The 27,285-nt window shown below is 37.3% G+C and overlaps 1 protein-coding gene across 7 annotated transcripts in view; it reads right to left on the bottom strand.

Annotated features, from left to right (window-relative positions):
- The window catches only part of LOC107838991 (aberrant root formation protein 4), a 104,061-nt gene extending 92,555 nt beyond the window's left edge, over positions 1 to 11,506 (bottom strand). For 5 of the 7 annotated variants that reach the window (XR_001664952.2, XR_007043443.1, XR_007043444.1 and 2 more), the window contains exons 1-4: positions 11,261 to 11,490; positions 10,966 to 11,130; positions 10,702 to 10,851; positions 9,368 to 9,440 (exon numbers count right to left, since the gene is read on the bottom strand). Coding sequence is in view for 4 of the 7 variants with exons in the window: in XM_047394295.1 (XP_047250251.1) it covers positions 9,368 to 9,440; positions 10,702 to 10,851; positions 10,966 to 11,130; positions 11,261 to 11,335 (463 nt within the window). In the remaining 3 variants the exon portion in view is untranslated. Of the gene's footprint in view, positions 1 to 9,367; positions 9,441 to 10,701; positions 10,852 to 10,965; positions 11,131 to 11,260 lie in introns of all 7 variants that reach the window. The other 2 variants (XM_047394293.1, XM_016682310.2) reach the window with 1 other exon arrangement.
- Positions 11,507 to 27,285: the final 15,779 nt, after the last annotated feature.

Here is a 27,285-nt window from a genome sequence, read left to right as displayed (position 1 = left end):
GGAGGCAGACAGACGATGAGGAAGAAGAAAGGGTTTTTTGTGGCAAAAGGCAAGGATACACTTGTTAAGTAAACTGGATTGGAAAGAAAGATTAAGCCGGTTCACTAACCAAATAATCAAAAACGATCTACTTTGAAAACCCAGACCAGGTTTGACCAGGTTTTCTCCTGGGAAAAATATCGGAGCCACCCCCAATGTTTTGGACGCTGGTTTTAGCCCGCTTGTGCAGAGTGAAGAATGCAGGGAGGACACCAGTGCGATAATTTCTGAGGGGGAAAAACTACTTGTGCGCTGATCGGAATGGTCTTGCGACCTCGAGGAGGCAGATTAGAGGTCCTCAGATTGCGAGTTCAGGCAATCGCAAGGTTGATGAAGTGGATGTAACCATGTCGAAGGCTTACAAGCCTAAATTTGAGAATTTTATCAACACCTTGCGTGTTCAGGAACATTTGATTAACATTAGAATTTGGAAAATAATATATCTTTATTGCCTTCCTAAAAATGCCTCAAGAATTTATGAAAAATGTTTTAACTACGATATATTTGCTTATGTTATTTTATAAGGGTTTTTATATTTTATTGATATTTTAACTTATCAAAAAAAAAGTTATTGATACTGCACCGGAGATAGTAATTGGTAAGTTTAGTGATGTCGAAAGACTATTATTATATGAGGTCAGCTTTATTCAAAAAAAATTGCATCAATTGTAATATATTCAAAAAAGTTATATATATTTTACCACGAACACCTGAGTGCATACATAACGGGATTAAAAAAACGTTGATGTTACAACCCCCACTTCCACGTAGAAGTGGATACAACTATTGTTTGAATTAATTGGTGGCATTATTTTTTATTTTTATTTTTTTGAGAAAGTTGATATTCTTTTTATAGACAGGAAACACACACTCACCAAATAGAGTGTTTCAGTAGTAATTACACAATATAGAGGGAAATGCCAAAAACTGCCTATCACCTATACCCTCTTAAAGTATCTAAAATGTTAGTAATCTCCTCCACCTCATTAGGTAGGGTATGTATACACCAATAAAAAGTCACAAGGCAGTTCATCTTCAAACTTTGGAAAGGGATGCTGTTGTTTTCAGAACATCTCTGGTTCCTTTCCTTCCACATCGTCCACCAGATGCAAGCAGGGACAATCTTCCATCTCTTTATGTCCTGACATATTCCCATCTCTGTTCCAACATGCTAACATATCTTCAGTGTTCCTTGGCATGGTCCAACTGATACCCTTAAGGTTTAGGAAAATCTGCCAAACTTGTGTTGTACCTTGCAATGTAAAAAAAGATGGTTTGTTGTCTCTGTTGTTGAAGATTCACCAAAAAAAACATCTAGACCACAAATGCCTCCGCCTTTTCATAAGGTTGTCTTGCGTTAAAACAACTTGCCTAGACAATAATCAAATGAAACAATTCACCTTTACAAGTTTCTCTCCAAATCATTTTTCAAGGCCACCTCCCACGAGTATCTGTAGGACTGTCCAGAAGTCTATAAGCTGAATTCACCGTGAAGGTCCCATTCTCTTGTCTCTTTCCACAAGAAACTATCTGCTTTATCATACATATTCTTAAATTGTTAAATGGTTTTGTAGAATTCTGTCAAATTATTAACTTCCCAGTCATTGAACAATCTTCTGAAGCTGAGATTCCAGTCATGTATATCGCTAATATCAAAAACTGTTGCCCATTTCTGTTGGCTGAGATTGTAAATAATGGGAAACTGTGGCTTCAAAGTCTGTTGACCCACCCACACATCATGCCAAAAGGAGGTTTTCCTTACATTTCCTAGAAGAATCTTGGAACTTCCCCATAATTTAGGCCATTGGTTTCTGATGGATCTCCACACGCCAACCCCATAGGGATTATTATTTGTCTTGGTAATCCAGTGATCCTCCAAATATCTGGAAGTTATAGCTTCTTTCCACAAACCTTGTTCATCTGATGCAAATCTCCACAACCATTTCATAAGTAGGCTCTGGTTTTGAACTTTCAGATTCCTTATGCCCAGCCCCCCTTCTCTTTTGTTAGTGATGATTTCATCCCATTTGACTAGATATTTCTTTCTTCCTCTCCATTATCTTGCCACAGGAAATTTCTTCTAATAGAATCAAGTATTCTCAGGGATGGGGAAGAGAGACATCATGTAAGTAGGCAAACATACAGGACACTATTTATGAGGGCCACTCTACCACCCAGGGAAAGATATTGGCTCCTCCATTTGGTGGCATTAATTAGTCGCATCATTTCAACATTTGTCACTTTCCATCAATGTATACCTATCAACTTCATTAATGCTCAATATCAATTGTAGCTGCCTCCTTTCTTCTGGTATTTTTGCTTTCGTAATTCATTTATTTTTCCATAATACTTCATCTATAAGTCTGGTTATGATAGCTTTAACTTATTTTCATAGCTTTAACTCATTTTGAGATGTGTTCAATACTATTCATTTAAATTAACATCTTTAATAAACACAACGGCACAAGAAAACCTTGTGTAAAGGGAAAGGGTACTTTCACAAGACCAGATGAAATAAAAAGGAAGAGGCCTTCTATAATTTTTTTATTTTTTTTCGTGGTGGTTGGGGGTTACTAGGGAAAGGAAAATACATAAAAGGACCCCAACAGTGGACCTGGAAAAATTTAAGCCACTTAGGTTGAGTATACATACCAACAACAACATTTCCAGTGAAATCCCACAAGTGGGGTCTAGGAGGGTAGAGTATACCCACACCTTACCTCTACACCGTGAAGGTAGAGTGGTTGTTTCCGGGAAGACTTCCCAACCCTCGGTGCGAGTACAATCAAAGTAGATATGATAGGGAAAAAATTACAATGAAGAAAACTATAGCAACAACATAGTGTGAGAACAGAAACACAATAAACATATATGATAAAGGAAATCAAAAGCAATACACTACAAGAATAAGGTTATTACTACGACAGACAACGCTCCACTACCCACTACCCTTCTATCCTAATCCCCAACCTCCACACCCTCCTACCTAGGGTCGGTCTTCATTAAGCTAGAGTTGTGCCATGTACTATCTAATTACCTGTTCCTAATACTTTTTTGGCCTACCTCTACCTCTCCTCATACCCAATATATCCAACCTCTCGCACCTCCTCACTGGAGTCGTCATGCTTCTCCTCATCACACACCCTCATTATCGCATGTCTCCACTAGAGTTGACAGAATTGAGGAAGCGGTTGTCTAAATTGGTTGAGGCAGGACTGATCCAGCCTTCAAAAGCTCCCTATGGTGCTCCTATTCTGTTCCAAAAGAAACAAGATGGAAGTTTGAGAATGTGTGTTGACTATAGTGCACTGAACAAAGTGATTGTGAAGAACAAGTATCTGGTGCCGCTGGTTCAAGACTTGATGGATAGGTTGTCTAAGGCAAGTTTCTTTTCTAAGTTAGACTTAAGGTCTAGCTATTGGCAAGTGCACATAGCCGAGGAGGATGCCTCAAAGACTACTTGTGTAACTAGATATGGTAGCTATGAATTCCTTGTAATGTCGTTTGGGTTGACTAATGCCCCGACTACTTTCAGTAACTTAATGAATAAGACGATATAGTCATTTATAGTAGAACACTAGAAAATCATTTGTCGCATTTGAGAAAGGTATTGCAACAACTTAGAGAATATCAACTCTGTGTCAAGATGGAAAAATGTGAGTTTGCTTGTCATGGGATCAAATTTTTGGGTCATTTGGTTAGAGAAAAACAGGTGCAAATGGACCCTAAGAAAGTGCAGGCTATTGTGGATTAGCACGCACCAAGCGGAGTTAAAGAATTGAGATCGTTTTTGGGCTTAGCAAACTATTATCGGAAGTTCATTGTTGGCTATTCAAAGAAGGCTGCCCCATTAACAGACTTGTTGAAGAACGTTAAGTGGGTTTCGTTCGAAGCAAGTGCCAAGGCTTTCAACTCCTTGAAAAAGGTTATTGCTTCTGAACCAATATTGCGGTTGCCTGATTTGACTTGCCATTTGAAGTTCATATTGATGCTTCTGATTATGTAGTCGGTGGTGTACTAGGGCAAAAGGATCATCTGGTAGTGTTTGAGAGCAGAAAGTTGAAACCTGTGGAGCAAAGATATTTTGCTCACGAAAAGGAAATGGTGGCAATCCTCCATTGTGTTCAAATCAGGCGAGTGTATTTGTTGGGAACAAAGTTTGATGTCACGAACTTTGCTCACGAAAAGGAAATGGTGGCAATCCTCCATTGTGTTCAAATCTGGCGAGTGTATTTGTTGGGAACAAAGTTTGATGTCAAGACGGATAATGTGGCCAATACATACTTCAAAACTCAACAGAAATTGAGTTCGAAGAAGGCCCAATGGCAAGAGATTCTTGTCGAATATAACTTTGTTTGGATAAAAAAACAAGTTGCGGATGCATTGAGTCACAAAGAGATATTTGTTGCAGTTTATGCAATCACTAGACTTGGCTCTGATTTCTTAGATAAGATAAAGTTTAGTGCTACATATGATCCATTATATGTTAAATTGATGGATCAAGTGAAAGAAGGGACAGTTAGACGGTATTCGATCGAGGACGATCTGCTGTATTTTAAGGGGGGAGAATCGTGGTGCTTCAAAGTGATGAGTTGCGTCGGAAAATCCTTAAAGAAACACATGATCATGTCTATGCCGGTCATCCAGGTGTTGAAAGAATGATGGCATTGTTGCCCCGAAATTATTTTTGGTCGAAAATGGAAGATGACATTGAAGCCTATGTGAAGTTTTGTCTTGTTTGTCAACTTGACAGGACTAAACGAAGAAAGGAAGCGGGTTTGTTGCAACCTCCGCCTACTGCGGAGCACCTATAGACCTCCATTTCTATGGATTTCATTTGCGGGTTTCCAAAAGTTGATGGCAAAGCATCAATCATGTAGTGGTTTACAGGTTTTCAAAGTATGCTATTTTCATTGCCGCTCCAACTCTTTGTTCTTCTGAGATAGCTGCTGAATTATTCTGTAAGTTTGTGGTGAAGAATTTTGGTGTTCCACTCGATATTGTGAATGATTGAGATACAAGGTTCACAGACCGATTTTGGATTGCATTGTTCAACATGATGGGTACTGAACTAGAGTTCTCAACTGCAAATCATCCACAAACTAATGGACAAACCGAAAGGATCAATCATCTGCTTGAAGAGTATTTAAGACACTATGTGACCACAAGTCAGAGGAACTAAGTGGAATTATTAGACAGTGTGTAGTTTTGTTATAATCTGCACCTGTCATCGGCAACTGAGAAGAGCCCCTTTGAACTAGTGTTGGGCATGCAGCCTATCACGCCACTGGAAGTCACTAGATCCAAAACAGAGGGCAAGTGCCCTGCTGCCTACAAGTATGCAGAGACAAGCGAAAGTTGCTAGATGAAGCGCAAGATAGCTTGAGAAAGGCAGCAAAATGAATGAAAAAGTATGTTGATAGACATAGGAGTGCTTTAGAATTAGTTGGTGACAAGGTGTTGCTGAAGCTTACTCCCCAGATCTGGAAGAAAATCAGTAGCAAGATGATTCATCATGAGCTAATTTCGAAATATGATGGACCCTTTGAAGTGATAGAACGGGTGGGTGAAGTAGCTTAGCGGTTGAATCTATCGAAGAGACTGAAAATCCACCCTACTTTCCATGTGAGTTTTCTAAAGCCTTTTCATGAAGATGCAGAAGACCCAGCAAGGTCAGCTACAAGACGTGCTCCTCCTGTTGTCCGGCCGGCAGTAGTATGAAAAGGAGATTGAAAAGATCTTGAGTCACCGAACTTTTGGAAAAGGCAAGAAAAATAGGCGAACAGAATTTTTGATTCAATGAAAGGGCAGGCAAGTGTGTGATGCTACTTGGGAGCTATGTTGCTCGGACTCTTCAAAAATGCCAATGGGTGCGTGTCGGATTCGCCAAAACTAGTATATTTTTGAAGAATCCGGCACGGGTGCAGCATCAAAAGTGAAGAGTCCACGCAACTTAGCTTAGGAGAAAGCATCATAATTGTGGAGTTTGAAGACGAAATAAATTCCTACTTAGATTCTACCTCGTCGACGATGATGAGCTCATCTGGTGGGGAAAGTTTGTTAGACCCTCAGCGTGATGGTTTAGGCGGCTCGGACTTGACTAGGGGTTTTACATGATCAACCTAGCCAAGACCAAATGGTTCGGGGCTAAAGTTAGTAATATTTATCGTTAAATTAACTTAACGTCTTATATGAGTCCACTAATTTTTTCCACAAACACTTTTTTATAATAAATTATTATAAAGTCATCTAAGAATAAAAAAAACTAATAATATTTATTGTTAAATTAACTTGTCTTATATGAGGCCTACTTAATTTTCTCCCACAAATATTCTCTTATAATAACTTTGCTAGATTAGTTCTAATTAGTTATTATGAATCATTTAAGACATGTCTGTTTCGTTGCTTCAATTATGATTTTATTATATCACCCCTAATTAATTATTATGTCATCTAACAATTGTGCTACTTAAATCGGAGTAGAAGAAAAAATATTATAAATCACAATAATTAAAAAATTAAATTATTTAAAAAATATAATTGACTATCAATGCCACAAAATTTTGAATAAGGAGAGTAGCATATAATATTATTTGAAAATTACATAAAAAGTATTATAAATTACAATAGTTAACTTAAAATATTTAAAAAATAATTTAATTTGTTATATATTTTTTAAAAAATACATAAAAAAAATTAAAATCACAATAATTAACAACTTTAAAAATTTAAAGGTCAATATGTCTGCTTCGGCACAACTTCATTGGTCTTTTCCCTTGCCTTCATTTTTTCATCCATTTTAATTTGTTTGTCTGATTTTTTTAATTTGTTATATATTTCAAAAAAAATCTTGTAAATAATAATAATTAATAACTTAAAATATATAAAATATTTCTCTGACGAAATTATATCAATGCGCTTAAATTGAATTACAATATTTAACAGCTTAAAATATCTTTAAAAAAAATAATCTGTTATATATTCCAGAAAAATACGTAAATAAAACTATAGATCACAATAAGTAACAACTTTTAAAAAAATTAAAATACAAAATATTTGGTTGACTCTCAAAATTATCAATGCCGCTCAAATTGGAATAGATAAAAATATAGTTGACTATCAATGACACAAAAGTTTGGACAAGAAGAGTAATATGTATTATTTGAAAATTACATAAAAAGTAATATAAATTACAGTAGCTAACAGCTCAAAATATCGAGAAAAAAAATTTAATCTGTTATATATTTCACAAAAAAATACATAGAAAAATACTATAAATCATAATAATTAACAACCTAAAAAATTTTAAATATATAAAATATTTGGTTGATTCTCAAAATCATGTCAGTGTCACTTAAATTGAAAGAGAAAAAGATATTATAAATCTCAATAATTAAAAACTTATATTATTTTAAAAATATAATTGACTATCAATGCCACAAAAGTTTGAAGAAAGAAAGTAGCATGTATTATTTGAAAATTACATAAAAAGTAGAATTCATGATCGGCCATTCCATTTTTGCTTTCAGCAAATAGGCGATGCGAATCTATGCTTTCTATCTTTCAATCGGATACCAATTGCTTAGATGGGTTTGAAAGACTCGAGATGACTTGCAGAAAAAATGCAACTTATAACAGTTAATAACTTCTAAATTCTATTTGTGTCACATAAATTGAGACCCAAAAATAGCATATATTGCACGGGCCCTCGGCATCTAATATATATAAACACATATTGGATGGATTGAATATCATTATATTGAGTTGATTGTGAGCATTACATCCTCTTTCCATACACATATATTCATGAGATACTGATACTATTGAGAAACAGTTTTGAAAGAAAATGACTCACTTTTGAAAAACCCTAGGCCAACGTCATTTGTCGTCAAGGTTGGTTATGGTATTTTGAAAAACCCTTGGCCGAGGACATTTGTCGCAAGGTTGGCTTGAGATATGAGTTATAGTATACAGGTTGCAACCCCCCGAGGTGGGTGTATACATAAAGTCATGTGATGGCTTTCATCATTCATCTCATCCACGCATTGCATTTGCGTACGCATCTTGCTTATTTTCCTTAGTTTCCTAGACTTGTGCTTAGTTTTAGTGTACTTTCATATATATATATATGTGTGTCTTGTTTTCTATGTATTTATATATTAGAACCGTTAGTGGAGACGATGTGAACTACCGTTTGGAACTTTTCTTCTTGCAGGTGACGTGCTTAAAGTATATTTTACTTATCTTATTTTCTGTTTTTCTCAATCGGCCAATGATACCTATTGAGTACAAGTGGACCGTACGACCTCTTATGCGCCCTTTCGGTGCAGATCCTAGTACGAGCACTTCCGTGGTAGCTAATTTCGTGTGGAGACTTCCAGAGTTCGAGGTACTGATCCGCTCCAATGTTTGGGGTTGAATCGGACCTTATCTATCCTTATTTGTTTTTATTTTGATTATCAAAGACAGATGCATGTATTTTCAATTTTCGGATATTGTATTAGATGTTCTTACACTACGCCTCCAGATTATGGAAATTTTTGAGATTTCTTTTGGGTTTCCGCGTTTACTTATGCTTTAGGGTCCGAATTCGTTCTAGAAGTCTCGTCTTGGTGTGTGTTATAGTTAATTTTGTGTTCTCCTTAATCAATTTGAGTGATTGGCTTACTTATCAATGTTGAACCGCAATGAGTGTCATCATGACCCTTTTTGGGGTCGTGACAGTTCTACATCAGTATTAAGAGACCCACAACTATTATTGTCGGTTCATTCCATTGCCACCAGAGAAATAGCTGAATAGCTCCAAGAAAGTTCAGATTTTAGATCCTACAGAAACACACTAGGGTCTAAACCACTAGGATAAAAGGCAAGCCAAGTGCACTGAAGTTGGATTTTAGCATGTGACTACCACTTTTGACAGTTCCATCATATGAAGGGAAGGGGAAAGAACTAGAAGTTACCATTAAAATGGTAACCGGAATGAATAAAATTTTAATAATCCTCATCCTTAAGAAAACCAGAAAATACAAATAGAGCATTGCAGGAGCTCACAGATTCCATGAGTATTAACTACAAGTTTCAGAGTGTAATTGTGTTATTTTAGGAACAACTAAATCGTTTGAGAGTTCATAAAAGGTGTATACCAAACACAGCCTCATCCAGACATAACTTCTAATTTTTGACATGAGAATAAGTTCCAATATCCCTGACTCAGCAATAATATTATAAGATTTCAGCTTTGTATCACCTTAACAAATATCATTACACAGTTTAAACCTATTTTCTCTAGTCTAATAGTAAATTGTCAATCAATGATTTTATGGATTACCTTTTGCAAGACCACCAATAAGAGGAGCAAAATAGCAAGGAACCCTGAACATTTCACTTGGGAGACTTAACGCCTGAAAATTTCAACATAGACCATCATAGAAACAAAATAATTGACAAGCACAAAGTCGCACAAAGTCACAAACCTAGAGAGCAGAGGCGGAACTAGGATTTCAAGTAAGGGGGTTCAATATTCAAAGAAAACTAAGTCGAAGAGGGTTCAACACCTACTATAACCACATAAAAAATAATTTAAATCATGTATAAATAGTATATTTTTTCCGTCGAAGGGGTTCAGAAGAACACCTAAAGAGGGCTGGCTCCGCCTCTGCTAGAGAGGGCCAGCATAGTGTACTATCTTTAAACTATAGAATGTGAGACCAAAGAAATGCAAGTGAGCTTGTCTCACTGATCAGCCACTATATTAAAGTAAAAATCTAAATGAAAGTTACGTGAAACTCTAATCCTCATAAATCAATTGTTATCTCTCTTAGGAATTTCTCCTATCTTAAATAGCAATTGGATTAGGGTAAATGGAGATTGGTACATGACCACCTTGAACAGTTGGCGTCCAACACCCAATAGAAAAAAAGGGCAACCCGATGCACTAAAGCTACCGCTATGCGCGATGTCCGGGGAAGGGCCCCACCACAAGGATGTATTGTAGCAGCCTTACCTTGCATTTCTGCCAGAGGCTCCAAAATTATTTAACGCGTAAGTTAGGTAATAATACAAGCTACACAGTTCTCAGGTTCAACTACTCCTGTCAGAGACAAAAAACACTAAGTGATTTGTTCCAATCGATCCCTGCCTTCCAGAGTTACCTTCTTGGTACATGTTCCTGGCTTTTAAGTATTGTTTTAGTTTTACTAGTGTTTGGCAAAACTAAAAAGTGCTTCTAAGCACTCACTTTTAGGTTACAAAAATACAAAAATACGTCAAAAGTAGGGTCTCCCCTACTTATGGCTTTTAGCTTCTAACTTATAAGTTACTTTTTAAAAGCTCATCCAAACACCCCCTTAGTCAAGGTGCAGGAAAGTTAGCCCAGACACCAGAGTCATCCAAAAAAAAAAAATACAAGCTACACAGTAAAATTGTCAAAGACACAAAACTAATCTTCCATTCAAAGTTATTTATACGAGATGTTAAACACGCATAATTCCTCATTTATTTACTTAAGAGATGATGAGAACATGGCTGCATATTGCGGACATGCACAGCAGGAAATCACTTAGTACTCCAATTCTAAACAATCTAATACAGAATTTTATAATGAACACTAATTCAAAAAGATACAGGTAAAACCATCAATGTAGAGCTAGAACAAGTTCATACCTCGCAAAGAATTGATAGCATTTCACGCGGAGAACACATACTAACTAGATGCCCAACAACACGTTCGGCAATCTCCGAGCATCTTTTAGATGCACATGCAAATTTACATACTACCTTGGGCAACTCAAACGACAAAGCATCAATAACTTCCTGCAACAAAGTACAAACATCACAAAAATCCTTTTTCCAAACAATACAGTAAATCACTTCACTTTGATTTTATTACTTCGGAAAAGGGGAAAAAACCTAAATTTAACGGATTACCTGGTTTCTCGAAGGTGAACTTATGAAACAATCAATTTCAGTAAGAATCTCGAATGATGTCCTCTCTAAGTCCGGGTTTGATGTTTCTTCTACTACTGAGACGGAGATCGGAGAAAGGAAATCGACTAATTCATTGGAATTGCTAAAGTCACCGGCATCAATCAACTGAAGGTATAAGCAAATTCAACAATGTTTGAGGTTAAGGATATTAGTGCAATAAATAATTATGAAGATAGATAGATAGATATAGAAAGAGAGAGTGTGTGTGTGCGTGCGAGTGTGTTTTGTGGCTTACTTGAGAGCATGTAAGTAGAGTCTGTTGAAGGCGAGGAATGAGGGAATCAGAGAGAAGGAATTTCTCTTCCGACATTCTAATCTCTCTCTCTACGGCAGGAGATGCTGTGGGGTCTGAGAAGGTTACTTCCTAGCTGATACCGATACACTACTATCCGTTTCGAGCGACTTCGCGGCGTACTTTCTTGTTTGTTGCAAGTAGGGCCACTTTGCTTTTCTTTTCTTCCATAAAAATTCTTGTATCAGTAGATCTTTATATATGTATGGTATAGATATATATATTTTTGTTCCTTTATAATTTAAATATTTTTATGTCTGTAATACTTACTAGTTTAATCGCATTTATCTCATGCTTGTAATGTTTGATTATTTAAAATTAAATAATTTTTTCTATTACAGAGATTTTAATAAAGTGTAAAAAGTTTAAATAGCTTTTAAATATCATTCACACTTTTATAATAATTTAAATCTAAACATATATTTTAGAACAAACGCGCGCGCACACATATATATATATATATTACCACTAGAAGCTTCAATTGGTCGATGGATCATCACTTTTGTATTTTTCATACAGTGTCTTTTTCTCTTGCTGTCAAAGGCCAAAAGAGACCCATCAAGTTGAACCATATCTATGATTATTTTCTTATTTTGTATATTTAAAGTTTTTCTTGTTTTTACAGTCAAATCATTACAAAATCATTAATTGCATTCTTATTACGTACTTAAAATTTTTAAAAATTTGATACTTCTTAAATTTTTCTTATTCTAACTTTTTATACTTATTTCTAGACTTTTTAAATCTTCTTAAAATCAAATTTAGTTGATTTAAAATTCTTAAACTGATTATTATTAGTTGGCATTAATTCTAAAAACTTCTAGTAAATAAAGGTTTTATCATAAATATATTTAATTAATTTTCAACTCTTAAATATTAAAAAAATAGTAAAAAGACGATTTTGTCTAAAGTAAAGACTTTTAACGAAGGTCAAGAAATTCAAACAATATTTCTAATACTCTTCACACTTTTAATGTTTAATATATAATATAATAGTTAAACCACATGTGTCTCGCAAGTATGACTTTTGATTATTTAAAATTAAATGATTTTGTCCATTATGAAGGTTTTTAATGAAATGCAAAAAGTTTAAATCACTTCTCAAAGATCCTTCCTATTTTAATATAATAATGTAAACATAACATATATTTTATTTTTACATATACTTTATTATAAGCACATATATATTTTACCACCAGAAGTTTTAAGTGTGTAACAGATAGTCACTTTTACGTTTGTCATGCGGTGTCTCTTTTCCTGATTGCTAGTGTAGAGGTATTAGTTGTCTCTAATTCTACAACAACAACAACAACAAACCCAGTATATTCTCACATAGTGGGGTTTGGGGAGGGTAGAATGTACGCAGTCCATACCACTACATCCGAAAAAGTAGAGAGGTTGTTTCCGATAGACCCCCGGCTCAAGAAAAAGGACTAAGACCTTAGTCAAACATCTCAAGCACACAATATGATAAAATAACAATGGTACCACAACCACAAAAAGTACATTAACCAACAAAAGGCATCACTCTCCCCCAACCCTAGCACTACCTACCAAGTGACATGAGACTTACCTAACTCCCGCCTATGACTTGACCACACCCCTTAGCCCTCTACCCTAATACTCTTCCTCCAAACCTTCCTATCGAGGGTCATGTCCTCAATGAGCCTTAATTATTCGATGTCATGTCTAATCACTTCTCTCCAGTATTTCTTCGGTCTACCCCTACCCCGTTTGAAACCATCCAAGCTTAACCTCTCATACCTATGAACTGCAGCATCCTTGCCCCTTCTCATCACATGCCCAAACCATCTCAGCCTCCCTTCCCAAATCTTATCCTCCATCGACGCCACTCCCACTCTGTCCTGAATAGTCTTATTCCTAACCCTGTCAGCCCTCGTAATACCACACATCCAATGCAACATCCTTATTTCTGCCACCTTCAACTTCTGGATGTGAGAATTCTTAACAGGCCAACACTCCACGCCATACAACATAGCCAGTCAGACTGCAACTCTATAGAATTTGCCTTTAAGCTTGGGAGGCACCTTCTTATTGCAAAGAATTCCTGAGGCGAGCTGTCATTTCAACCAACCCGCCCCAATACGGTGAGAGACATCCTTGTCAATCTCTCCATTCCCCTAAATCATAGACCCAAGGTACTTAAAACTATCTCTCTTACAAACCACTTGAGACTCCAACTTCACTACCACCTCGTCCTCTTGCCTCGTGTCACTAAACTTACACTCTAAGCACTCCGTCTTTGTCCTACTCAACTTGAAACCTTTAGTTTTTAGGGTTTGTCTCTAAACCTCTAACTTATTGTTAACACCTAGACTAGACTCATCAATCAAGACTACATCATCCGAAAAAGCATACACCATGGCACCTCACCTTGAATACTCCGTGTCAACACATCCATTACCACAACGAATAAAAATAGACTCAGAGTCAAACCCTAATGCAACCCAGTAAGTATCGAAAAATGCTCAGAATCCCCTCCTAGTGTCCTTACCTGAGTCTTCGCCCCCTCGTACATGTCCTTAATCGAACGGATGTACACCACAGGGACCCCCTCACCTCCAAACATCTCCAAAGAACCTTCCTAGGGACTTTGTCATACGCCTTTTCCAAGTCAATAAACACCATATGCAGGTCCATCTTCCTATCTCTATACTGCTCCACCAGTTCCACACTAGGTGAATTACCTCAATCGTCGAGCGACCAAGCATAAAACCAAACTAATTCTCTAAAATCGACACTATCTTCCTCAATCTCCGCTCCACCACCCTCTCCCAAATATTCATTGTGTAACTCAACAACTTAATACCTTGGTAGTTGTTGCAATTCTAAATATCACCCTTGTTCTTATAAAGAAGAATCATCATGCTCCATCTTTATGCCTCGGGCATCTTAGCAGACTTAAAAATGTTATTGAATAAGTCGATCAACCACCTCAACCTCATTCTGCTTGCTAACTTTTAAAAATCCACCGAAATCTCATCGGGGCCCATCGCCCTGCCTCTTCGCATCTTGCGAATAGCCTCACAGACCTCCTCAACCTTAAAACACCGACAATAGCTGGAATCTCGATATTCTTCATTGTGCTCCAACTTCCCTAGTATAATGCCTCTGTCCTCCTCATCATTTAGGAGCCTATAAAAATACGATTGTCATCTTTTCTTAATAAGAACATCATCTACCAAAACTTTGCCATTCTCCCAGATCCCGACCCTTACGCTCCCTAGGTTTGGCAAGCCTATATAGCTTCTTCTCCCCGCCCTTCTCCTTTAGTCCCTCATATAATCTCTCAAACGTTATCTTAGCAGTGGTGACCGCTAACTTAGCCTTCTTCCTAGCTAATTCGTACTCCTCCCTGCTCACCCATCTTTTCTCTTCATCCTTACTCTGAACCAACTGTACGTAAGCCGTCTTCTTCGACTCCACCTTCTTCTTAACTTCCTCATTCCACAACCAATCCCCCCGATGCTGGCCAGACCAACCTCTCGAGGCACCCAAAACCTCTCTAACTATCTCCTTGATGCAAATCACAGTCGTATTCCATATAATATCTACGTCTCCCTACATTCCCAAGCCCCCATCCCCTCCAACCTCGCCCCTATCTCCAAAGCAATAGCCGGGGTCAGGTCACCCCACTTGACTTTAGGTCGACCCTCCATACCCCTTCTCTTTTTTCCCTTCTTAATAATCAAGTCCATCACTAGAAGTCTATGCTAAGTCAAAAGGTTCTCACTCGGAAGGACTTTACAATCCTTACTCAAAGCTCTATCCCCCTTCCTAGCAGTATAAAGTCAATCTGAGTCTTGGCTAACCTACTACAGAAAGTAACCAGATGCTCTTCCTTCTTCAAAAAATAGGAGTTCACTACCACCAAGTCAAAAGCCCTCGCAAAATCCAAAAGAGCGGCTCCTATATCCTTTCTATCTCCAAATCCAAAGCCTCCATGCACATCATACAGATAATGCCGCCATATTTTCAAAGCAATGACCACCGTAAGAAGCTTCAAGTCATAAGTAGGATAGTTCTTCTCATGTACCTTCAACTACCTAGAAGCATGTGCAATCACTTTCCCACGTTGCATCAAGACACAACTAAGACCTATTTAAGATGCATCGTAATAAACCACAAACCCCTTACTTCCTTCCGATAAGGTAAAAAATGGAGCCGAAGTTAGCTTATCTTTTAACTTCTCGAAACTCCTCTCACAAGCATCTGACCAAGAAAACTTTACCTTCTTCTGAGTCAATATGGTCAAAGGAGCAACTATCGTCGAAAAGCTTTTCACAAACCGCCTATAATACCCAACTAAACCCAAGAAGCTTTGAATGTCGGTTGGAGTCATGGGTCTAGGCCACCTTTTAACCACCTTCACATTTAGCAGATCTATCATGATCCCCTCACTAGAAATAATATGACCAAGAAAAGTCACAGTGTTAAACCAAAACTAACACTTGGAGAACTTGGCATACAATTTTTTCTCCCTCAAGGTCTACAATACCACACAGAGGTGATTAGCATGATCCGCCTTACTTTTTGAATAAACCAGAATGTCATCAATAAACAAAATAGTAAAAAGATCTAAGAACTGCCTAAAAACCCTATTCATAAAATCCGTAAAGACTATCGGAGTGTTAGTCAAACCAAATGATATCACCAAGAATTCAAAGTGCCCATATCGAGTACGAAAAGCCATCATAAGGATATCCTCTTCCTTAATCTTAAGCTGATGAGACCCAGACCTAAGATTTATCTTTAAGAAGAACTTGGCATATTATAACTAATCAAACAAGTCATTTATCATTAGAAGAGGATATTTGTTCTTGATTGTTACCTTATTCAACTACCGATAGTCAATGCACATCCAAAATAAACCATCCTTCTTACACACGAACAACACCGATGCACCCTACATGGATACACTAGGATGACTAAACCCCTTATCCAGAAGATGCTTAAGTTGCTCCTTAAGTTTCTCAACTCAGCCAAAGCTATTCTATAAGGAGGAATAGATATTGGACGAGTGTCCAGAAGTAAATCAATACCAAACTCTATTTCCTTATCCGGAGGAACACCAAGAAGATCATCCGGAAAGACCTCCAAAAACTCATTAACCAAAAGAAGATCATCCGGAAAGACCTCAAAAAACTCATTAACCAAAAGAAGATCAATCAAAAAGACCTCAAGAAACTCATTAACTAAAGGAACCGAATAAAAAGAAGGACCTTCCGAGTTAGAATCTTTAACCTGGACCAAATGATAAAGATATCCTTTCGATAATAACCTCTGAGCTCTAAGATAAGAAATAAACCTCCCCCTAAGAGCTAGTGAACTACCCTTCCACTCTATAACCGGTTCATTAGAAAACCTAAAGAAAACCTTACAAGTCCGACAATCCAAGGACGTGTACCAAGAGTGTAACCAATCCATCCCCAGAATGACATCAAAGTCTACCATATCCAGTTTAAACAAACTCCACCAAAGTCTGCTACTACCAATAGATACAACACTCTCTATAGACTCTCTTAGTAATAACCGAGTTACCTACCAGGTAAAAATAGAAAAAATTTGAAATAATTTCTGGATTAAAACCAATATATACAACGATATATGAGGTCACATAGGAAAGAATGAACCTCAAGATTAAGCAGACAATACACGTCACAAAAAAAAGTTGTAGCATACCAGAAATGAGATAAGCAGATGCGTCATATTCCTATCGAGATGCAAGAACGTACAACCTATTCTGGCCTGTGGTAGTGCCAGAAGCAGGAGTAGACACCAAAGCCACACCATTAGGCATAAGATTAGACGATGAAGCAACCGGAGCTTTGACCGCTCCCGAAGCTCCCTTACCAACTAAAAAATTCTTGAGTATATGGTCTGGCTAGGTACATCTAAAATACTTTTCCCTGCCTTCGTCATAATAGACCTGATGAAAACAACCACAAAACTGGCAAGAAGGGTGTAAAGAAACTAACTGACCCCTACTCACTTGAGATTGGGCACCCTATGCCTGGAAGTTATCACCACCTGGTGAACGCCTATCACCCGACTACCTCGGGTAAGGAGCGCTAGCAGTAAAGAAGTAACCAGAATTTCCCCACTTCTTTTTCGGCCATTTACATCCATCCTAACCACCCTATGACTGAGCACCTCCCTGGTCAGAAAATCTGTTTCTCTTACCCTCCCTATTTCTGAAGTCTGCCTGTTTTCTCTTCTCATCCTCTACCTACTGTATGTGGATAACCAACCTAAAAATATCTATATCTTTTAATAGTAGAGAAGTCTTGCTTTCCAAGATCAAATCCCAAGATAGCCTAAAAGCAAACTTTATCATCCTCGCTCCAACGTCAGCCGTCAAATCAGGAGCATACCTTGACATTTGATGAAATTTCAAGGCATATTCCTTGACATAAATTCTCTCTTGCTTAAGATTAACAGACTCCTCCATCTTTGCTACTCTCTACGCTTGGGGAAAGAAATGATCAAGAAAAGTACTAGAAAAGGCATCCTATAAGGATGACTCCTCCATATCACCTCTATCTTCATACCACTCCTTGTACCATTGGTACACAAATCTTTGAGCTGATAAGTTACAAAGTTTACACCTTCCACATTAGTAGTATGCATTACCCTAAATATCTTCTCCATTCCATCCAAGAAAGCGTGAGGATCCTCCTCCACCTTTGCACCAATAAAAGTAGGAGGATTCAGCTTCATAAATTGGCCAACCCTTATGGCCTCAATAGACAATCCACCCGATGTATCCCGCTCAGCCTGAGCAGCAACCAACTAAGCAATGACATAAATAGATTGGCAAAATTTTACAATAGTTACCTTACCTTGAGGAGGACTAGTAGCAATTGGAGAATTCCCAAAACAATCAGGGAAAGGACCCTGAGATTGAAGATTAACCCCCGACGTGGAACGTATCCCATAACATTGTCCCCAGGTGGGACTGAAGAGTTTTCTTGTGTTCTAGATCTATGAGGCATGATATGAAAAATGAACAAACAAGGATTAGAGGAGATTCCAGGACTTAGACTCCAAGCTTGAAAATTAAATACCAAGAAAGTGAAACATTCCTAAATGCCCTATAACATCTCCGTTATGAGTATGGCGTGCTACACACTCTTAAAAGAGACTCTACTTGACACGACTTTGTAGACTCCCAATTGACTATGAACCTAAAGCTCTTATGTCAACTTGACATGACCTAACCCGAGGCCTTATCGTAATAGGCGTCCCAAGTTTGACCAGGACTAGATATCACCCTCGTTACCCAACCCGACCTCCAACCGCCTACCCTGAGTTGGCTAAATTTAGAACATATAACACGATAGCATAACTAACCAAATTATAGTCTTTAGGATAGGCCTATTAACGAGACCAACCCAATCGAGTCTGATGGTCCCATACCAAGCGTCCAACTATACCAAACCAAACCAAACCATAACTAAATAAATTCTATCAATAATCAAACAATTCCAAAATAAAAGAGGATGGAACAACCAATAATATCATTAACCGGTATCAGCCCCTATACTTATACCAATGCTAAGGCTGACACCCATACCAATCCTGCCTCTTTCAATATATAATAGTTCCACAAAAAGCTCTAGCCTAAAGAATATAAATATCCAGTTGGGATATGCCCCTAACCATAGTCAAAACCAATAACCATAAATAATCCAGAGTTTGAAATAACATCCCTGAAATGGATCCTTTCGAATAACTGAAGGCTCACCACTTTAATCTAAACCCGACCCCTGAGTGTCTAATTACTAAGCAAGAGTAGTAGAATGGCCAGTTCCTACATCGTGTGGGGTTATATCTGCCCAAAGATGAGTCAGTGGGTGAATACTATCATGAACTCAGGATAAGGATAAAATAATACTATTTATGAAACCATGTAAAACCATCCATATACAACTATACATATATATATGTATATATATACATATATACATATATATATATAATCATGTTGGGAAAAGAAACCGGGTTTAATATCCCTTTAAAACCTTTACCTAGGCTGTGTAGCTTTGTCGTCCTAAACCACCCATGGGCTATATAGGTTCAGCTCCCCCTTTGAAAGGTCCCCAGTGAGTGAAGCTGCACGGCCGGAGAAAAGAACCTGGGATGACTATTACATCCCCCAAAATATAAAGTGTGACACATGCACATGGTTGCTAAGACCAACCTCTTTTCAACAGCTATGAGTATCCAGTTTAGGTCCCCTGGGGACCTTTACCTTACATAACTTTGCTACACCCCCCTTTAAGCCCAATTAAAACTATTACCAAATGACCAAACCTTTATCTATTTATTATTAACCAAGGCCATTAGTAGTGGTATCATCATACCGACTATAACTTACAAGTATTGTTCTTAGACAAACATTTTTGAGATCAAGGGATTCCCATGTACCCATAAATTATACTATCCAATCAATTTGGGGACTTTCCATGTACCCCACAAGTATGCTTATTAAGCCAAACCATTCCAAAACCATTTAAACCATTCATATCATTTAGGATTCCATTACCAAGTTTAAACCATGAACAAGTTTCATTTAAAAAACTAATATTATAGTAAAAGCATTATTATAGGTATTTTATCAAACACATTGGGGGCATTGTATTTCTGAAACTAAAGTCCATTACCAAATAACCATACCCATGCAACCAATTATCTAAAACCGCCATTAGTGCGCATAAAAGTATAACTAAAACATACAAAAACCATAATCAAGCATTTATAACCAAAACCCCAGATCATATTTGAAAACCTAAAATTATACAATATTTAGATCATGAAAACATTGTGTCAAATTCACACCATTCGTTGGAACTAACAATGAGAGAAGAGAACATGCCTTAAACGAATATGATAATGGAGAGAAATCACCAAGATTATCCCTAAACTAATCCTTGAGATAAAACCCTAGCTTTCCTTTTCCAGGAACCCTAAAGAGGATTTAAGAGTATTTTCTAAGTGTTTTGAGAATAGAATAATAGAAAAATAACCTCCCAAGTGTAATATACATCATGAAACCTTATTAGGATAAGTAGAAAAATGTCCAGATTGCCTCCACTTAAACTGCATTAAATTCCCATCATAGTGTATGATTGACCCTCACGAGTCGTACCCAACTTGTACGAGTTGTACCCATCTTTCGTACCTTAGGCCTTCCATTTTGGACCTAATACTGTCCAAGGTATGACACACCTAAGTCCAAGTCGTATTTAAGTTTACGATTGGTACCCATAAACCATACCCCTATCAGAATAAAATCCCGAGAGGATTGAACACTGTCCCTCATATGAGTCTATCGTATACCTCGTATCCTGACTTACGACTCATGGTGAGTAATTTATACTCAACTACAACCTAAGTCACTAAGTCTAAGGTTAAGTAAATAAACCAAATGACACGTATCTACCAAAATGACTCATACCTCATAGTCATACCTATTTTAGTAACCAAAATCTATGCCACCAACCAACATTGGTCAGCATACGACTGGACCATGCCAATCATACCACAATGTATGATTCGTACCCCATAGCCGTATCATGACTAGGTGCCAGAAATTTAGGAAATTTTCTAAGGGTCAAAACCTAGGGTGTTATACAAACCCTAAGCTCTAAGTCTAAAAAAAGGTGAAAAATAGCAAAAACTAGGTATTTATATGCATCGCGATCTAAGAATCAGGTGTTGAAATTGTGGTACCTAGTTAACGAGGGTATCACAATCATGGGCTAAGTGTCGCGATTGCGGGATGTATCTGCAGGTCCCAATCACGATCGCGATAGAAGCATCATGATCACTAGTGTACTAGCTGAGTGGTGCATCAATTGGGGACTTGGTGCATTCCAAGTCTTCGCAGGCCCCTTAGGATTCATATAAAATTTTGTGAATACAAACAAACTATGCTTTCATATCAATTTCAACGTTCTAAACTAATGGCAATATCAAATTCTTGAAAAAATGCTATTTTCACAAAGTTTGCCTCCTAACCCAAAATCACAAGTTTTTGAACCGAGGGTTGGAATGAGATTTAAAATCCATAAAATCACACGAACCATATTACCACTCTAAAATTGATGTTCTGAATCTACTACCATAATCTATTTTGTCATTCGACTTACAAATAAAAAAGTATTAACTGAAGTCAACTATAAGGCTTTTGAATAACCAAAAACAAATATATCACATAAAACACACCAAAATACATTGGAACTGCGCCAATTGAAACACCTAGACTTTGGACCCTTTACAAAACTTCATCATTTGATGTCACTAGGGTGGGTACGACTAGGTGATTAAGTCGTACCCTTAGATACGAGTCGTATCCTCCTTTCCTTCCTCACTCGTACCTTGACCAGTATGATTGGGTAGTACACAGTCTCCTATATGACATGACCACCCCTCAATTATAACTAATGCATGCGAGTCATACCCAACTCAATCGTATGGAGTAAAGTCTTAACTTAAGTGGACTAGTTTTTATATGAGTTATGCATATGGTTAGGGCATGAGTCGTACCCTTTAGATATAACTCAAGGGTGTTCTCTTATGCCCTAACTAGTGTAGAAGACCTAGGAGGATCCTAGGGTACAAGTCAAGGTACCACTCGTACCTTAGGGTACGGTTCCCTAGTTAGTCGTACCCCTGGATGGGGTTATTTTCCAATTTTTAACTAAGGGCTTTGTGGTCATTTACCATGTTAAAAACCCTAATATCTCTCACTATATAAGTTTGTTTAACCTGCTAAACATTTATTTTGATGGATCAAACACCCTAATTACTCTCTCAAGCTTATTTTTGAAGAATTAAAGGCTAGGGTTTCAAGAGTGGTCTTTAAGAGGCAAAAGAAGAGCCAATATTCTTAGCGATGCATCTTGTTTAAGGCATGTACCTATTTACCTTCTTAAATAACTTTAAAACCCATGTATTTCACACTTGAATTAGTAAGTGTACGTGGTGGTTTTGAAATCAAATAAAAAGGCTTTGTTGCTAAATGATGAACTATGATGATTACTACTTCGACTTATATTTATTAATATTTGATGATGATTTATATATGTGGATTCTTGTTGTATGTGGTCTAACATATGGTTCATGAGTAACCTAAATCTTCATTGTTTCTACCATGAAATTAGTCTTGGTAAAGGCTTGTACACAGGTTGTTTATGAAAATATCTAAGTGAGATGTTTAGTTACATGATGATAATGCTTTGAACTAGGGCAATGTCCCAATATGCATAGATTCTTGATATATCATGTTGTGAAGGTAAAATAAGCCATGTATTAGTAATTGATGGCCTTGATGGTTTGATGAATAAGAAGGGGGTTAAAGTCCCTAACATTAAAATGAACTTGAATTGTGTATTGAACTAAATTGTGGTATAGAATTGCTAATAAAGTGTGAATGACTTTTAAGTGTCTTGAGGACCATAATTTGAATTGTATGATAAGTTAAACTAAGGCTTTGGCCTATTGAAATAGTTGAGCAATACAGTCTCCCATGAAGACCATGAGGTCATTTATGGTGTTTAATTGGCTAAATGGGTTAAAGTCCTTATTTGTGGATATATGGACAAAGGGTTAGAGTCCCAATGTCAACTAATGAGAGTCGTGATGGCTTGAGGTTAAAGTACCTTACCTAATAGAATCGCTTGTGATTAAACTCCCTTGCATAGTGAAATCTCATGCGGTCGAAGTGCCTCGCTAAATAAATTGGCTTGGGGTTAGGGTCCCTTCTTTAATATGTCATAAGGTTAGAGTCCATTGCCAAATATGTGGTCATGTGGTTAGAGTCCCTTGCTTGAATTGATGTGTGTGAGTGGTTAGAGTCCCTCACCTAAATAAATGTGTATGTGTTTGGAATCCCTTTCTTGATGATATGTGATTATGGTTAAAGTCATATGACTAATAAGAAATGCTTGAATCTTTGAGTATGGAAGGTTGGAGTCCTCCATTGCATGCATGATGAATGAGTTCTTCCAAAGTGTTGATCAAACTCGTCCCCTTGGTTAGCATGTGATATGTCTATATGTATGGATAAGGTTGTGAATACGAGTAAATGTGATATATATTGACTTGTTTTTTAATGATGATATTACTTTATCCTTATCCTTGAGTTACATGCTAGCGTTCCAACCGCTAACCATCTTTGGATGCTATGCCCCTACATAACATAGAGGCCAGAGCATCTTTATCTCTTCTGCACAGTGATTAGATGATCGAAGCGGTTCATGCATTGACTTTGGAGTGGTGAGCTTTATTTTTTCAAAAAACTTTCATCCTCGGTCACCTATCTTTAGACATAGTCATTTGGAATTGGTTTAGATATTGTTGGGGGCTTATCCCGGCCTATACATTTCTAAATATCGATTGTATAGAGGTATTGCGGATGATTGTGGACTTGGGTATATTGGTGTAGTGACTTAAAAATGAGTCTTGGGACACTATATGGTTCTTCAGACTATAAGTAGTCTCGAGCTAACCTTAAAAGCTTGCTACTTATTCTAATTACTCAAATAAAGGCAATATAAGCAGGCGGTGCACTAAAATACTAAAATACTGTCTGAACTGAACTGAGTTTAACTGCATGTACTGTCCAAAAGTACTTAACTAAGAGAAATTTGAAGAACTATTACCGAGAAACTAAAATATATCTAATATTCGGACAAGCCTCTAATGCTACTACTAGAGAGTCATTGGGACAGACCCCCAGCTGACTCAAACTGTCTGACATAACTAAATAAACTAATCTAGAAAACTGGAATTCTGAATAACTGGGTGCCTAAATTTTGAGGACTCACCAACTGTCGGGATGTCGATAGAGATGCTCACGGTCAATCACGCTGCCCAAACTGAGCACCTAAACCTACATTATGTGACAATGTAGCACATAGACATATATATATGGATCAGTACTTTTGGAATATACTGAGTATGTGGGGGTGAATGCATAAGTAGAAATAATATCTCATGTTATCAAAATTCAAAAAATATACATGCTAAATGTAGATGACTCACATAAGCTGGAGTATCTGAAAACTGAAAAAAAGGCATAACCATGGATAGCAAAACATACTGCATAAATCTAGTGAGTCATAACATTTAGTTTTGAAAGCCGTACTCTTACTCTTTATACTAGTGGAGTAAGTATAACTAAAGTTAAGTCTATTTTCAAATCATGCAGGCTAAGTGTAAAAGGAATCACCTTTGTATTTGTAAACTAAAAAACTAAAATCTCATAGCTAATGACTTATGTAAAACAATATCTAAATAAAATCGTGAGCTTTTATACTTAGTTTCTAAAAGATTTTCTGTTATTGTTTTCTATTAGGATTACTCTTTTCTATAGGGAGGTTCTTCTAACCAACATCCACTATGTGAGCTATCATAGTGTCATACGTCCAGTTCTCTTATGGGAAAATCTCACGTTAAGGAGAGGTGTCATACTCTTGCCAAAGAGTATAACCTAATCTAAGGGATCACACCCATAACTATCATCCTTAAAGAAATGGGAATAATCTGAATAATCTGCACCTACGTTGGCTTATAGTTTTGGGGCATGTAAACATATCCAACTCGGTGCTAAACACTACTCCCTTTCAATATGTATGCTCATTTTGTAGGAAATTCACTTTAAGACCAGCATAAAAGTGTTCTTGAAGCTTGAACCTTTGACTCTCTAATGGTGTTCTTGAAGCTTCTTCTTGATGTTCTTGAAACCAAAACTTTGGATTATAAGCTTTCTTCGAGTAGGAGTTATAGGATTATTCTTGATTCTTGGTGCTAGGGTTTTGTTCTTGGAGAAGAAAAAGATGAATAATGAAGCATCTATGATATTTAGGGATAAAATTATGTGTTTTGGGAGGATTTGGGTGAGGTTAAATGACTCAAATGCCTCTCATAACCTATCATTTAACATACCAAAATTCGGCACTGACGCAATCAGTGATGAATTGCGTTGCTCACTGCGATGCGATTAGCGATGCATCACGTCATCTACATCAACACAACCACCAATGTGGTGTGGCGATATCGCATTGAGGTTCTATTTTGGACAACCAAACATGCCCCAATACTTCTCCAAAAATTTTGAAACTCACCCCAGAGGTACTATGGACTACCTTATTCATGATACAACTTAGAAATTGACATTTCAAGGTCGAAAAGGTCAAGAATAAAGTCATCAAACTTTAGAGGCAAAAAGTGAGACTAAGTCTTCAATACTTAGCTAAAATTTTAGGTCCTAAGTTTCTAATGTGCCTCTTTTAAGCTGAATTAAACTAGAAAGAAATCGGGGTATTATAATTGCCTAGTGTGTTGATATTTATGAAGTGATTAGATATTGTTTAAGTTATGATTTATGGTATGTTTTTCGCTATATCATTTTTGGTCAGGATTCACCCGACCTTTGTGATTGATGTGATGAATGTGATAGGTTATCGTGGCGATCTCTAGTTCATATGGGCTTAAGGTGTACATATTATATGGCCTGGTTTTAGGGCATGTCAAGTTGTTATTAGATCCTAGGTTCATGGTCAGTTAGGTATCCATAATAACTTGTCTAGAAGAGTCTCTTTAATAGGTGTGAAACATGTTGCACTTATAAAAGAGGAGCTACGAGACATTTTAGGAAATATTTCCTTTCCTTGTGTTTTAATCTCAAGCTATAGAGTTTAAGGTATTGGATTTTTCTGATTTCTATTTGCTGTCTTTTAGATCATGCTTTCGAGGAGATCTGAGACTAAGGCAAACCCTTCTAAGGACCCATTGGATAAAACTCATCCAACTTCTGGAGTTTAGACTCGAGCTAGGGTTGTGGTGTTCGACCAACTTTGTTGGGTTCTACTTGTCCCTACTAACCTCGACTATGAGAGTGACCCTCTTATTCTATCACCTCAAAGAGATACTACTAATGCCAAGTTTTATCGTACTATCAACCTCTAGACTTAATTGGTGCTTCTCAAGCAGAGCGTGGTGCTCCGGCTATCATTTCTTCTGAGCCACAAAAATTGGCCAATTTATGAGGTTGAGCCCTTCTGTGTTCTTCAGTATGAAGGTTGAGGAAGATCCTTAAGTCTTTATTGATGAAATAGAGAAGATCTTTCGAATCATGCATGCTTCGTAGATTAAAGTCGTATGGTTTTATTCTTACTAATTGAAAGATATAGCGTACTAATCGTACGAGGGGTGAGGTTGTCTAGAGGTGTTGATGCTAGTTTTTCCATATGGGCGAACTTACCCGAGGCTTTCTTAGACTATTTTTCTTTAAGAGTTGGGAGAGGCTAACGCAGAATAGTTTTTGAAATTGAAACAAGAGAGGATGTCTATTCAAGAGGATGTCTATTCAAGAGTATGCCTCAAAATTTCATCAATTGTCAAGGTATGCTCCTAAGATGGTTTCTAGCATGAGGGCTAGAATACGTAAATTTATCTCGAGATTGTCCCATGAGTTAGCCCTTGAGAGCAAGGAAACCTTATTAATTGAGAACACAGATATTTCTTGGTTGATAGTGTATTTGAAATAAGTGGAAGAACAGAAAAGGAATCAAGTTAAGCTTTATGAGAGGCAAGGAAATAAATTTAGGCCTTCTAAGCCTAGTGGTGGTGGCAAGTGGCCACGGAAGAAGTGGGGGAGTTCCAGTTCATTCTCCTCGGCTAGTGTTTGCTCTCCTTACCTAAAGCTTTTGAGTGATTATTGGACTTAGTTTAGTGGTAGGTCCCTAGCACAGGGTGCCCAATTACAACATAGTAATGCTTAGTCGGCCTCACCTCACCCTCTTTGCAGATTCTATGGTTAGAGTTATTATGGTCATTATGAGAAAGGGAGAAGCAGATGCTTTCATTATGGTCAGATCTGGCACATGCAGTGTGAGTGCCCCTCTTTAGCAGTTTCTTAGTCTAACAGGACCAATATT

Source organism: Capsicum annuum, chromosome 8, assembly GCF_002878395.1.
Source record: "Capsicum annuum cultivar UCD-10X-F1 chromosome 8, UCD10Xv1.1, whole genome shotgun sequence".
Lineage (NCBI taxonomy): Eukaryota > Viridiplantae > Streptophyta > Magnoliopsida > Solanales > Solanaceae > Capsicum > Capsicum annuum.
Note: the sequence above shows the minus strand (reverse complement) of the source record. Positions and strands in the feature narration are given on the sequence as shown.